Here is a 13761-nt window from a genome sequence, read left to right as displayed (position 1 = left end):
AACGGTTCCCGCCTCCTTCTTCCTTGAGCCTTAAACATTATTAAAAAATAAAATAATGACGTGCACGGACAAATCATTTGCAATAAATACTGCAATATACCCCCCCCCCCCAAATAAGAATCACTGATTTCGCTTGCATGGTGACTTTAACGAAACATGCTACTTTCCTGTTTGTAGTATCACACTGCAGATTCGCCCTCTCTCATGTCATTCAAACGCAACTGATGCCATGCATGTGTAATGAGTAAGATTATAAAATAATTAAAACCCAAACATGTGTAAGGTGGAATAATGGTCATTATCTCAAAATAAATCCCTTATACAGGAGGTGTTGGTTGTGTTTGACCACAGCTGAAGAACAGTACAGTGTCTCCCCCCTTTGTCCATACTAAGACACAACACTCTCCTTTTCTTTCTCTTTCTTTTTCTCCCTCCTCTTTCCTTTTCATCTGCATCACAGGTTGTCTGTTCCTGTAAAGGTTGCAGCTTAGGAAAGCTTAGTCTACTATGTGAATGACCTTTGCTTTTAATATGAATATTTCTCTTTCATTATTACTATCATATAGTAAAATCTATGCACATGATCGGGCACAATAGATCTCCTTTTCATTAGTGCAGTAAAATGCCAGCCAGGCAGTGTAAGGGACTTCCAGCCCTGCCAGATTATTCGCTTCTCCGTCTGCCCTTGCTCCCTTAACCACCTCTTGACAATGAGAATTAATATGCGTGCAGTTCTTCTGCTCTCTATTCTCGCTGGAGTTCAATAGGCAACTTTATCAGGGGGAACATTATTGAGAGCTTTGCCGAGAGCTTCTTCATCACACTCACATCTGAGCTGGCCCAACACTTGTCACTGTCAATCACAAGGTGATAATACACTGAAGATTTCCTCATTTGGTTTAATAAAATCTCCAGGCTTATTTGAACTGCAGTCATTATAGCAAATAATTGCTGCATTGAGGTGCTAGCCGGGCCATAGCCTAAGGGATAAGACAAGACTATTGCTGTGTGTGGGACTCGGTTGATGTTTTTTCCCCTCCTCTTTCCTTTCCCCAGTTGTGCATATTCCAATGAATATTGCATCTGAATCCAGCTCTGGCTTTTCTTATTCAAACTAACATTGTTATTACTTATTATCTAGACGTGAAGTCATTCGTTCTGCCTGCTTTATGGCTTTTGCTGTCGTGGCATATTTCACTGGGGGGCTGCCAATTGCAATTTTTAACTGTCATTTAAACCAAATTGCAGATCAGAATAAGCAGGCCTTTGGTGTCTCAGAGGAGACACAGAGTGATGGAGAGGATGAGCACTGGATATTTTTCATCTGCAGTATGAACACAATGGCCTACCGAGTGTCTGTTTTGTAGGAAGTTTGATACATTAATCAATACTATAACAAAAAAGGGCCGAAACAATAACCCAACCACTCATTAGATTTGCTTTTTTCGTCTCAGGAAGCAAAACTTTGTGCAAGGCTCCGGCAAAGCCTGTTAGAAATCCATTACTTTAAAGTCTTCTCGAGGTCTTCTCAAAAAGCATTTTAAACAGGTATTTCTACTCATGTTAAGGTCTAAATGGAAGCACAAAAAGACTAAATAACATCTATGTGCTGAATTTTTGCTCTGTTGACCTCTCTCTGACAGACCTCATTATGAGCTCAGACATTACAACCCATGAGAGATAGTACCACACAATTATTAAACTATTTTATAGCAGAATATATTAAAAAATGCATGAAGTTTGAAATCAGATTGTGCCAAATTATGTCATTTTCTATGCTGTTAACATTATTAACACTTCCAGGTCAGGTAGTCCAGAGGGTATTAGCATTTGAGGCTGAGTGAAATCACCTTTTTCATGTCCAACATTTACATTTTAGAAATGCCACTGGGATCCAGTCAAAATCATTCTGTCAGTGAGTCAGTGACCTTGCTTTGTTTACTGGGCTGGCTGCATCAAGAAACCACAGGCCAATTACTTATATTAACAGACTGTGTTGAAAAACAAAATGGAATCAGATAATGAAACAATAATTAAGTCAATAATTAACTTCCACTTTCAGTCCTGGACAATGTAATTTCCCTCAATTAGGTAAATCGGTGAAGCGGTAAATTACTTTTTTCTTTTTTTCCTCTTTGTTCCTCATAAATTATTATTAGGCATATCCCTCAAGAAATCAATCAATCAATCAAGCAGGTGCCAAATTTTACAGTGCAATTACTCCAGACGTAAACAGGAAAACTCATAAGTTACTGCAGTAGGCCACCATGAAATTGTCTATAAAAAAAGTTGTGACCATGTAGTGACAGCATCAATGACAGTTTTGCCAGAAGGACACGACTACTTTTCAAAGTAAAAGCCTAGTATGTGCCTATTTAGAGAGGATTAAATTAGGCAGTTTTTTGGGGAGATTGTTGATTTACTTTAATTCTGAGTATTTGACTCCCTCTGTTGTCCTAAAGGGGGCATTGCAAAACATCTCTTGCCAATACCAATGTATGTTGAACACGTATTTCCTTCTTTGCCTTATTCTAAAACCCTGGATGTGGAAACTTTCTTATTTTTTTTTTTTTTTAAAGGCGAAAAGCAAAAGACGAATATTTGAAGTATTGTTTTATAAAACTATATAAAGAAAACTATTAGACATCCTATTATTATAACAAGTAATGTATATTAAATTAAAGTAATGGTTAACTTTAAAAGGTTCACTGAGGCTCGTAATTAATTGACCTCTTATTATGTATTAATAAAGCTACCCAAGAATCTGTTTTATAAATTCACATTAAACCACGATTACAGGAACCAATCCTAGCTTATTACCTTGGTCTGATATGATATTCAGGGAAAAGCACCAATAGAATCTACCGTGCGTCTCTATAAGCCAATGACAGAACGCGAATCCATTCCGTGCAGTCAACTGGGAGGGTGGAAACTACGTGTTTTAAAAACGTGTGAAATGTCCTGAGTTTAAGCACGGTAAGTTTCTCAAAGTCCAGTGTAATGTAGAAATGTTTATGAAAGTTTAACGGAGATACGCAATGTATATACTGTAAGATCAATTTACAAATCGCGTCCGTTCATGCGCTCAGCTCACAACTCGAGGTAACAACACAGGAGGTATTTTGTCAGCTGATTTAAAACAACTTTCCGACACTTTGCGGCAGATGCCATTCCTAGACTTTAAATGATCTAAAATGATCGGTATGTACCTAATATTTGCTGTCTAAACGTTAACCTGGAGACATTTAACCTTGTGGATTTCTGTATTTAATATTTGATAGGGTGAAGAGCTTGTCAATCACAATGAAATCCAATCACTGCCCCTCAGTTGTGTTTATGTCCCGCCTTTTCCTGTCAAGTTAGTTAGAGGTGTGTGTTCAGTATTTGTCTGAGATTATTCGGATAACAGTGTCGTCGGAGATTTGGTTAACGGTGCGGCATTAAAAAACACTCTCAAACTATTTAACATCTAGACAAGTTACTGTGTGACATGTCTTCAACCAGGTGACAGTATTTGTCGCAGGTAAGTGGAAGCCCGTTTGTTACGGAGGTTTTGCTAAATGAAGGCTAGTCTAGTCCAGTTACCGTGTCAGTACCTTAAACCCTGCTTTAAAAACTGTGTTCTCACCTAGAGAACACTTTATTAAACGCTAAAGTGTACATGTCATGAAACAAAGCTGTCTGCAGTGGGTGTCAGGTAAACATGAAGGCAACTGTCTTATGAGTCAGAGCTCTTGTTTCTAGTTAAGGCGGTTCTTCCTGTGTGCCAGGCGTTGACATCTGTCATGTTACAACTGAAATTTCACTCACCTTGGTTATAATTGTATAGCAGCTATGTATTTTTAGTTTAGGTTAATGTTTGTTTCTTAAGACCCTGCTAGATCTGGCTCTAAGTGATAAGTGAAATAAGTAAAAATTGTTTAATTAGAATAAATAAATACAACATTAAGTAATAAGTCTTAAAGTACTATAGGGAGTAAAAAAATGAGTAATGTAATTTTCTAAATAATATTTTACACACATTTCTAATATTGATTGTTCACAGTATAAATTGGGTCTTTATATCGCTCACTGTTAGGATGCTGGTCCCTTGCATGAGGATGATCATATTTGGGGGTCCATGGCATCTGATCTAAAAGATTGAAAACCCCCGCATTATACTGTAGCTTACTGAAGTTCTCACTAGCACCGGCCATAACATGGTTATTGGGGATTGGATTGCCACCAGCTGCCATACAGCATCAGGTTGCCCATTGTGTTCTTCAAATATTCAGGCTCTCATCAGCACTTTCTCTCTCTCTCTCTCTCTCTCTCTTTCTCTTTCTCTTTCTCTCACAGCGAATTCTTCGGATGCCACCAAAAAGTGGACAAGTATACACCCATCAAGAGCTCAATGAGTAATGAACCCATTCTGGAGCATGTCGACAAACGCTGGTCGTAAGGTAAAGTATGGCAGTCCTAAAGGTCTGAACAGGCTTTAAATTTAAGCCAGAACCTGGCCCGTACCTGAGAACGCTTGACTTGATCCTGCCTGACCCGACCGGTGCTGTTAAATTTGAGGCCTTAATCCGGCCCGAACCTGTCTGCCGTGTTGTGACCGAGAGAGTGCGTTTTAGTTAAATTTTTTCAAACCTGAACCGACCCAAATTTTTTACGTTTTTCGGGACCTGTCGAGCTCTGGTCTTGTAGCAGAACTCTAGGCAGTCCACCTCTATGTCTTGGAAATGCCAGTACTTTTTACATGTGATGCAAATATATGAATTTAGTGGGCATATATATATATATAATTTTTTTTTTATCAATCTTGAGTACTGCCTGGCATTGTTATGCAGCATATCCCAATGTCCTTTACCTGAAGTCTATTGCACAGACTAAGAGGAATGGACTGGTTTACAACAGGTGACTTCAATAAGGAACTCACGTGGGAGGCTCAGGGTTTAAAGGTGATTTCGCACAGATCAGCCTCTCTAAAGTCACAAGCTTTTGTGGTGGTGGAGGACGTTTTTAGGCTAGTGGCTCACTCTCCTAAAGAAACATTGAACAGTTTTGAAGTTATGGTTGTTTTAAACTCTTGCTGAAGTCTGAGAATTGCAGTCAATTAATGCTTTTAACTTAGAAAAGAAGTAACAGTTTGTTTGTTTCAAACTACAGAGGTGTTGTCGTCCTAACTTTGGTGTGGCGTGGCGTCACAGCTGTCATAAAGACGTTAAATTCAGCTGTTTCTTAACAGATGCTGACTCATGACCCAACTGCTTTGTCTCATTGATTTATGGTAGACAGACAATTAGACTAGCTGTTTGTAACTTCTTTGAGAGGTGTATTTTGACTCTGTTCTATGATTATTCAGCTGTAACTTGTTGTCGTTGGCTTTATTAGAGGCTATGTGCTGTATCCGCTTGCTGTGTTAGTTTCCATTTAGCCCCTACTGCTTGTGAATTTCTGGTGTCTGATATTTACTTTCGTCTCTTGAATTATAGTGAGGCCCAGATGGAGTCTGCAGGGTTTTTTTTCTCTCTGTGCTAAGAGAAATTCTGCATAATGGATTCAAATAAGGTAAAATGTATTAGGCGAGTCTAACAGTGCTAGATCATGCTTATTGGTAGATTAACGCATAATCATTAAGAAAAAAGTTTAAAAAAGAAAAATTAAGAAAAAAGAAACAAACTTTCAAAGGGTTTCTCCAATTCTGAGTTCAGTGATATGGATTTGTAGTGTTTATAATGGGTGAATAGCATGAGTTGACTTATCAAGATCACATTTCACTCAAATTCAAAAGAAAATTAAATATGATATTGTCTTTTTTTGTTTGTTAAAAAGCTCATTCTCTGATTCTAATAACTGTTTTACAGTTAAAAAGTATAACTGCTTGTTTCATTAACTAGAACATTTACTGCAGTGAAAATGTATTTCTTTGAAGAAATGGCCTAGAACAGTAACGTTATTAGGCAGGTTGAGTACTAGAGAAATTTGCCCCTGGGAATTACAAATGTTTAAAACATCAACACTTGCAAACAAAAGGGAAGAGTAAAAAAACTAAGTTTCATTTGGTGCATGTGTGTGCAGAGATCTGACGCTGAAGAGCAGAGTGGTCCAGGGGAGCAGAGAGCCAGTCCAGCTCGTCCTTCGTTTGGTAAGAAACAGCTTCCCTCCATCCCGAAGAATGCCATCCCCATCACTAAAGCTGCCTCTCCAGCCTCCTCAACACAGTCTGCCAATGGCACCCACGCCTCGTACGGCCCTTTCTACCTGGAGTACTCGCTGCTTGCTGAGTTGTGAGTGATGCCCCGTTCTTATTCATTGACTTTCGTTGATAATTGTACATGAGGAAGTTGTCACACCACAGCTCCATAAATAGAAAAATAAATTATTGCTTGTTCTCCCCAAAAGTGACCTTCATTGGACAGACTTACAGTACCTGTCAAAAGTTTGGAAACGTTACTTTTTTTTTTACATAAAGTCTCTTCTGCTCACCAAGGCTGCTTTTATTTAATAAAAAATACAGTAAAAACAGTAATACTGAGAAAACAATTATTTTAAATTGTAATAATATTTCAATTTGAATACATTTAAAAATTTAATTTGTTCCTATGATGACAAAGCTGAATTTCCAGCGTCATTACTCCAGTCTTTAGTGTCACGTGATCCTTCAAAAATGTTTTTCAATGTTTTCAACATTGATTATAAAAATAATAATAAGAAATGTTACTTGAGCACCAAATCAGCATGTTAGAATGATTTCTGAAGGATCATGTGACACTGAATACTGGAGTAATGATGCTGAAAATTCAGCTTTAGCATTACAAGAATAAATTTCATTTTAAAATATATTGAAACAGGAAAGTTTCTTTCTATTTTTATTTGTAAAAATATTTTGCAATTTTACTGTATTTTTGCTGAAACCCTCGTTGAGGTTTTTGCCTGCTGGATGTGCACACTTTTTGTCTAATTCCAATTGTACAGGAGATCGGATCCACAGGCTTCCTCTAGGTTTTGGGCTGTAATAGTTGTGACTTAGTAGTGTTAATTTAAATGAAGCTGTGACTATAAAACATCCCAAAACATACCCAAGATAGAACAAGATTTTATGTTAATGTAACTTAACCATCTAAGAATATGCATCACACCTGTTATTCACATTTGTTATTCTGATTTTCCCTGGAGTTGTGTAGCAACATCTTTAGGTTATGCAATATTTAGATTTTTAGGTGTATTGCTGAAATGGACAATTGTGACCATGTCTCTGTTGCAGCACATTGGTGATCAAGCAGAAGCTCCCTGGTATCTATGTACAGCCTTCATACAGATCAGCACTGAGTAAGAATGTCTTCCTCCACTCTAACGCAGAATGTTCTTATGCTGCATTCCATTCAACTCCAAAAGAATTTCCAACTTCCTGCCTGGAAAAGTGCAACAGAATGTGCAGTCAGTTAACTTCTACTTGGAACCTTGTGTGGAATCCTACAACTATGTCATGATGAGGATGCATTGTCACGTGAATATGCTGGCGTGATTAATGATAAATGCACACATTCAAGGAAATAAAATGCAATATGTTCTCACATGCAAAAAAAAAAGCTGGGATTGGTGGAAATTTGTTTTTGAATGGAAGGCAGCGTTAGTCATTGTGTTTTTGTATCAAATGGATAATGTGTGGAATTATTAATGTCCAATAACTGAGCTGAAGAGTTAAAGTGATTGCTGTATTGCTGATTTGCACTGTCAAATATACATCAATGTCTATTTTTTTGTTGCAGTGTGGTTTGGTGTGATTTTCATTCGACATGGCTTGTACCAAGATGGTGTTTTTAAGTTCACCGTCTACATTCCTGATAACTACCCAGATGGAGACTGTCCTGTAAGTACAGTATACACTTTACTCTTTTTACTCTTTCCACTGAATCTTTTGCCGTAACATGACCAGGGCACTGCTACTTGTGTTCATTCAATCCATGACTTGTTGTGATGTAGAGATGAAATGGTATGACAATTACATATCATGGTAAAAGTGATCAAAATGATCAATATTATGTGCTGGAAATGTTTAAAAAGTACTGATACACACAGTGAAATCATTTCACCAAGTTCTATATCAAAAACTGACACACAACAAATAAAATTAGCGCTGTGCACTTTATTTTATTTTTAATTTTTTAGATAAACATTAAAATAATAACATTACCAATGACAGACAGGTTTTAAGTTTACGAAAACATGTTTGTTGGTGACTTGTATCGTAACATGTTATCTACCAACATGTACTACATGTTTTTTAAGAAAAGAGAAGATTAATTAGTTAATGATAAATGATTTTAGGAATTTCATCTGCTCTGTGAATAATTCTAGTTACCTTATACAGATTGTTTACATTTTTAAAATGCACATTAGATTATTTTCCATCAGCTGGTTACAATTGACTACATTTGCAATGTTTTGTTTGTCATGTAGGCTATAGGTCTGTAAAAAAAAAAAAAAAAACACCTGATAAACAGCTTTTCTATATAATTTGGTTTCTAGAAAGACACCAGATTCCACCTCTGCAGGCTAATTTATTGCCTAAGCTAACCATAGTAAAGTCAGACCTTGCTGTAGTCTTTATTCATTGTTTTAATGGCAAATGGAATGTTGAAATGCTTCAATCTTAATTCTGTATCTGATGATGTGATGACATCAGGGTGTGTCTAGGAACAGAACATTACTGGCTGCCTTGGCTCTGAACAGGGTCAAGGAACAAAAACAAAACAGAAACGAACACAATTTTTACAGGAACAAATGAAAACAAAATCAAGTTTAACTGTTCTGAACAATTTAAAATTAACAACATAATGTTATTTCATTGTTCTGTTTAATATTTTAATTTGGCAGTCAACCAATCTTGAATTCAAATAGTACGGCCTATGCAAATGTAACGTTGATACATCCAATGCGAGTGAAATGCCCTCGCTCAGCTGTCAAGTCATCTAAGGTAAGTCGCAGTAACAGTGTGCTAGCATTAGCTTTTGGATCTCGGTAGTTTTGAAAATGAATGGCAGGTAAAATCCAATGTGGTTGTGTGTTTTAAACCAGCAAAAATTGCAGGTTAGTGTAGAACTGCTACTATTCAGGAAATGAATAAAAAAAAAACAGTATTTTTTTTTTATTAAAGTTAGTAGCGTGGCTTTATGTATGGTCAGAAACTTGCGTGTTATATTATCAATATTTTCCAGCGAATGTTGGAGATTTGTTTTGTTGAGGCAGTAAGTGGATCGCATTACATTTATCAACTTGCAGGTTACAAAGTTTATTGTAGCTATGTGGGCACTCAGATTTTCCTGCCGTTTAATACACTTAGCCAAAATGTTGTGTTACAAAAGATGAAGTGCTATGCACAGGCTGAATTGGATATGACTAGAAGGCAAATACCAGAATAAGACCCTCCGCTCCTCAAATACATAAAACATTAGCCTTTACAAGCATCGTGTTTTTTTTAATAAAGAAAATGCTGTACTATTTAAAGAAAAAAATGTGTGCAGCACTTAATTCACGATTGAGCCTGGTGGAGCTACTCTATGATGTTTTCCAGAAGGTTTGAGGTTCCACTAGAGTTAGAGTTGTTGTGTCCCCCCAGCCCCTTTTAGCCCTGCCCAACTTTATCAAGTCAGCAGAGGTGTGTTTATTTTATTTACGTTTCAATTACTTGCTCAATGAGTTTCTTATTCCAGGTTTGAAAAAGTCATATAAATGAATAAATACTTAAGTCATGGAAAGTCTATTGGATATAACAGAATATAGATGAGCTTATTCAGTAATCATGAATTTCTGGAAAAAATGATCCAGAGGGTTCCGAAACCTTTTGAACAATTAATTGTGAATTTTTCACTATGGCCGTTTCTATTTGTCCTCTCAGTTTGCAGTCATCAGAAGAGCTAATATATTTTTCTTTTCTGTTGCATTTATGCGTGTTCTTTCAGAGGGTTGTTTTCGACACCCCAGTTTTCCACCCACTTGTGGACCCGGTCTCTGGCGAGCTGGATGTGAGAAGAGCTTTCACCAAATGGAGGTCTGTTTAAAAATAAAGAAATAAAGCCCTGCCGTCATTTTCAATTGTTTAAAGTACTTCATTGGCATGATTGTGTCTACATATAATATTTCTAAAGCATTATAGACAAAATAAGTAACGACAAGGGGAAAAAAAACCTAATTAACTAACTAATAACATTTTTATTAAAGTAAGGTGCTTAGTAATGAATAAAAATAAGGTGAAAATAATATTTATATAGACATTTATCATTTTTGCCTTCATGGAGATGCCATAGTCTAAAGGGGCTCAAGGTTATTTTGGCAAATTTTTTTTTGTGACTATGGGGAAAGGATTTTATTTATGTATATTTCTCTGATTTTGCAGACGAAACCACAACCATATCTGGCAGGTTCTTATGTACGCCCGCACAATCTTCTATAAGATCAACACCATGGATCCGCTCAACCCAGAGGCTGCTGTGCTGTGAGTGGTGGATTCTGTATCATTTTTGTAGTCCCCACAGTTTGAACTCTTCCGAGCACTAACACTTGTGACAGTCACTAGATAAGAGAGTCAGCCACTGAATTTGCTTCTGCTTTACAGTGAAATGAAGTTACCACAATCTCTCTTTCTTTCGTGTTTGGGCATTGCCTATGTTAGTCTGAGCTTATTTTGACTTCCTGTGCATCTAAAGACATATGGTGTTTACAAGCTTAGTCCAACCTCAGACTTGGCTTCACACTTCAAGATGAAAGCTTGTTTAGCTTTTTTTCCCCCTGCATTCATTTCCTCTTAGCTGTGCCTCCCAGTAGTTATAAGATTGTTTTGAAGTCCTGTACTCTTGACTGCTTTTACTTATTAATATCAATGCTGTCTGTGCAGGTATGAAAAAGACATCCAGCTCTACAAAAGCAAGGTGGTAGACAGTGTCAAGCTATGCAATAGTCACCTGTTCGATCAGCCCAAGATCGATGACCCTTATGCAATAAGGCAAGTACAACACTCAGATGTTGTGTTGTGGAGTTTTCCTCCATAATTATGGTCTCTTAGGCTATGTTTTTATTATTTGAGACATATTTGATATTGTTGCGCACATGTAAACAAAAAAAAATCTGCACAAGATATTTCACATCCATTCAGAGCCTCTATCAAATGTGGTTTCGGATGTATATCTGATATCTGGACATCCGACCTATGTCTAAATTGGAACTCCAAGCTACCACAAGGTGAGGGACAAAGCGAGGCTTTTCTTTGTTGTATTATGCAGCCAGCGTTCCTGTATGCGCTCGTTAAAACTCACTTCTTTTGAAGTGAAAACGTTATATATATAGGCAAGTTATTGCACACACACAGAAACTTGTTGTGAGACTCTGGCCCATGAATTTTTATACATAATCGCACGTTTATATTAATTTAACTATTTTAATATATACCGGGGGGGTGAAATATATGCCTTGCACTCAAGCGCACAAAAGCTTGCCGCAAAGCACTGGCGAAAGCAATGATTATGAATGTGTTGGTGAAAAAATAGCAAGGAGACATTTTAATTGTTTATTAATAAACTACTGTTTTCTGAGTCTGTGTCGGCTGCAAAGATGAAGTTGACGATGCTGACTCGCCATCTCCGCATTATAGTGAACGCACCTTTCATATGGATTACATAATCAGAGTATTTATTTTCGATTTGAATTGTTTCATTTAAAAGTAGGCATTTCAAGCTTCCTATAAAAATATTTCCCACTCTGTGAGGCAAGTAGCCTATACGCTGAGTGTCGGTTCATTTTTGACATACTCCAGTTCACGGAGAGCGAGACGGCAGAAATCGTTTCCTGTGTGTTTTCTTTATTTTACAAAAGCACAATTATTATTATTTTTTTTTTTTGTGTCTACGCAATAAAAAGTAGACTATGTTAGGTAATGATCTGTCCGTCACAGACTGTACGACTTCATCACTTCCTGTCGAGTTTTTTTTTTCTGCGACTAGCCAACTAATACAAATTTGGTCGACTACACCTCTTCTCGTCGACTAACGTTTAGTTGATTAATAGTGGGCAGCCCAAGATTTTGAAGCAATTAAACTAACAGCAGAAAAAAATCTAAAGCGATCACTACCAATGGAATTCATTCTAGTTTGTACAGGGATTCATGTAAAAGCAGATATCAGATATGAGTCATGTCTTTAGTGAGTGTAAAAAGGGCTAGAAAAAAAAAAAATTGGATATGATCAAAAGATCTAATAAGCCTTGCAGTGCAATTGCAGCCGTACTGTTTGAAACCTGAAGTCATTCGTGAAAATGAAACCAGGAGTTTTGTTGTCCAGTGAGGTTAAAAGTTCAGCATTGAGTCATCAGACTGGACCTCATCTCATTTGTTTTTCTGTATCTAATATTTGCGTTTTCTCTCTGCAGCTTCTCTCCGTGGAATCCAGCGGTGCATGAAGAGGCAAAAGAGAAGATGTTTGCACATAAAGTGAGTGTGTGACGCTCCCCTGACTGCTCCTCACAACCAAGTAAAAGCTGGCTTCTTCCTGGTATCTAATGCATGCCTCATTTTAATTCAGTAGCTTGTGTGTGTGTGTGTGGAACACTATTTCCGCTCATATATCCTGTTGTCTTGTTCTACGTACTTGTGGGTTGGTTAAAATGTGAATTATTGTGAAAATATGAATTACAGCCTCTGTGTTTGTGACCAATGGCCTTTTCTTGTTGTTATAGCGGCGACCAGATGATTATAACAAAGGATTGCCAGTGTCTGGGCTGTCTTGGGTGAAGCCTGGTTCCACTCAGCCTTTCAGCAAAGAAGACAACCCCCTTCAGACGTGAATCTTCAGTGCTTCTGTCTGTCCACCAGGAGGGGCGCTATGCTACTGTGGCTGCGCCGAACCACATGTATAGAATTCTGATGCAGTTCTATGAACTTCATCTTCATTTGCAAAACCCTTGCTCAGCTTTAAAAGAAAATCATTTTAAACTGCTTTAATGGGTTCAGAACTATAGACATGTTCCCAGTATAGAACTAAAGACCCCACTCGTTCATTTCAATGCTGAGGCTTGAACGCACAGATGGCACAGAGATGGTTCTAGCCAATAATGTTACTTGCACATGTTTTCAGGCACAACAAACCACCTCACTTATTTGTGTAGGTGATGATCTTCTAAATGATGAACTTGGTTTCCTAACAAATAATTTGATAGATTTGATAGTTTCCTTTGGTTTTCCTTTCCCCACAAACTTGGTTAGTCTTAATGTGAAACGTACACTAGCAGACTGGGACAGAATGCTTTTTTTCTCTTTTTTTGCGTCTTGATGTATTTGGGTTGAGGTTTTTTTTTTTGTGTGTATAATATCCTGTGTATGAAATGGTTTTAATGTAAAGTACAGAGCAAGACAAATACTATTCAGTAAGACTAAGTTAATCCTTTTTTTTTTTTTAGTAATTCACTTTTATTGTGTCCTAATGGTTTGATCTAAATGGGTTTGATGTGTAAATAGTGGAGCAGTTCGATTAAATGAATGGCCTCAATAATAGAGTCCATAGCTCATTTATTTATCTAGAAATTTACGATGGTTGACATTTTTTAGTTTTTTTTTTTTTTGTGGCTGTTTTACAATGCTTTCCGATTTTTTTTTTTTTTTTTTTTTTTTTTTTTTTTTTTTTTTGGGGCAGTTTCAGTAAGAATACTGATGTCAGCTCAGCTGTGTAAGTAATGTACTTATATATTTTTTTTTTAATCTGTTAAAAGCCAATAAATGCATTAAGAATG

At 37.0% G+C, this 13761-nt stretch overlaps 1 protein-coding gene across 6 annotated transcripts; it reads left to right on the top strand.

The window, feature by feature from the left end:
• Positions 1-2883: 2883 nt before the first annotated feature.
• Positions 2884-13761, top strand: aktip (akt interacting protein). Of its 6 annotated transcripts, none has more exons than XM_081349033.1 (11): positions 2890-2976; positions 4339-4442; positions 5478-5553; positions 6064-6272; positions 7250-7314; positions 7755-7855; positions 9948-10036; positions 10382-10480; positions 10880-10987; positions 12406-12466; positions 12712-13761. In XM_081349033.1, exons 3-11 carry the CDS (start codon positions 5539-5541, stop codon positions 12817-12819), a joined length of 855 nt encoding a protein of 284 aa, XP_081205159.1. In that variant the 5' UTR covers positions 2890-2976; positions 4339-4442; positions 5478-5538; the 3' UTR covers positions 12820-13761. The 6 variants fall into 6 exon arrangements, with proteins under 6 accessions (XP_081205158.1, XP_081205161.1, XP_081205159.1 ...); XM_081349036.1 differs by having other exon boundaries at positions 12406-12506; positions 12712-13630; XM_081349034.1 differs by lacking the exon at positions 2890-2976 and adding an exon at positions 3366-3523.

This window comes from Scardinius erythrophthalmus, assembly GCF_964197995.2.
Source record: "Scardinius erythrophthalmus genome assembly, chromosome: 2".
Lineage (NCBI taxonomy): Eukaryota > Metazoa > Chordata > Actinopteri > Cypriniformes > Leuciscidae > Scardinius > Scardinius erythrophthalmus.
The sequence above is the reverse complement of the archived record's forward strand: the minus strand, read 5'-3'. Positions and strand labels throughout refer to the sequence as shown.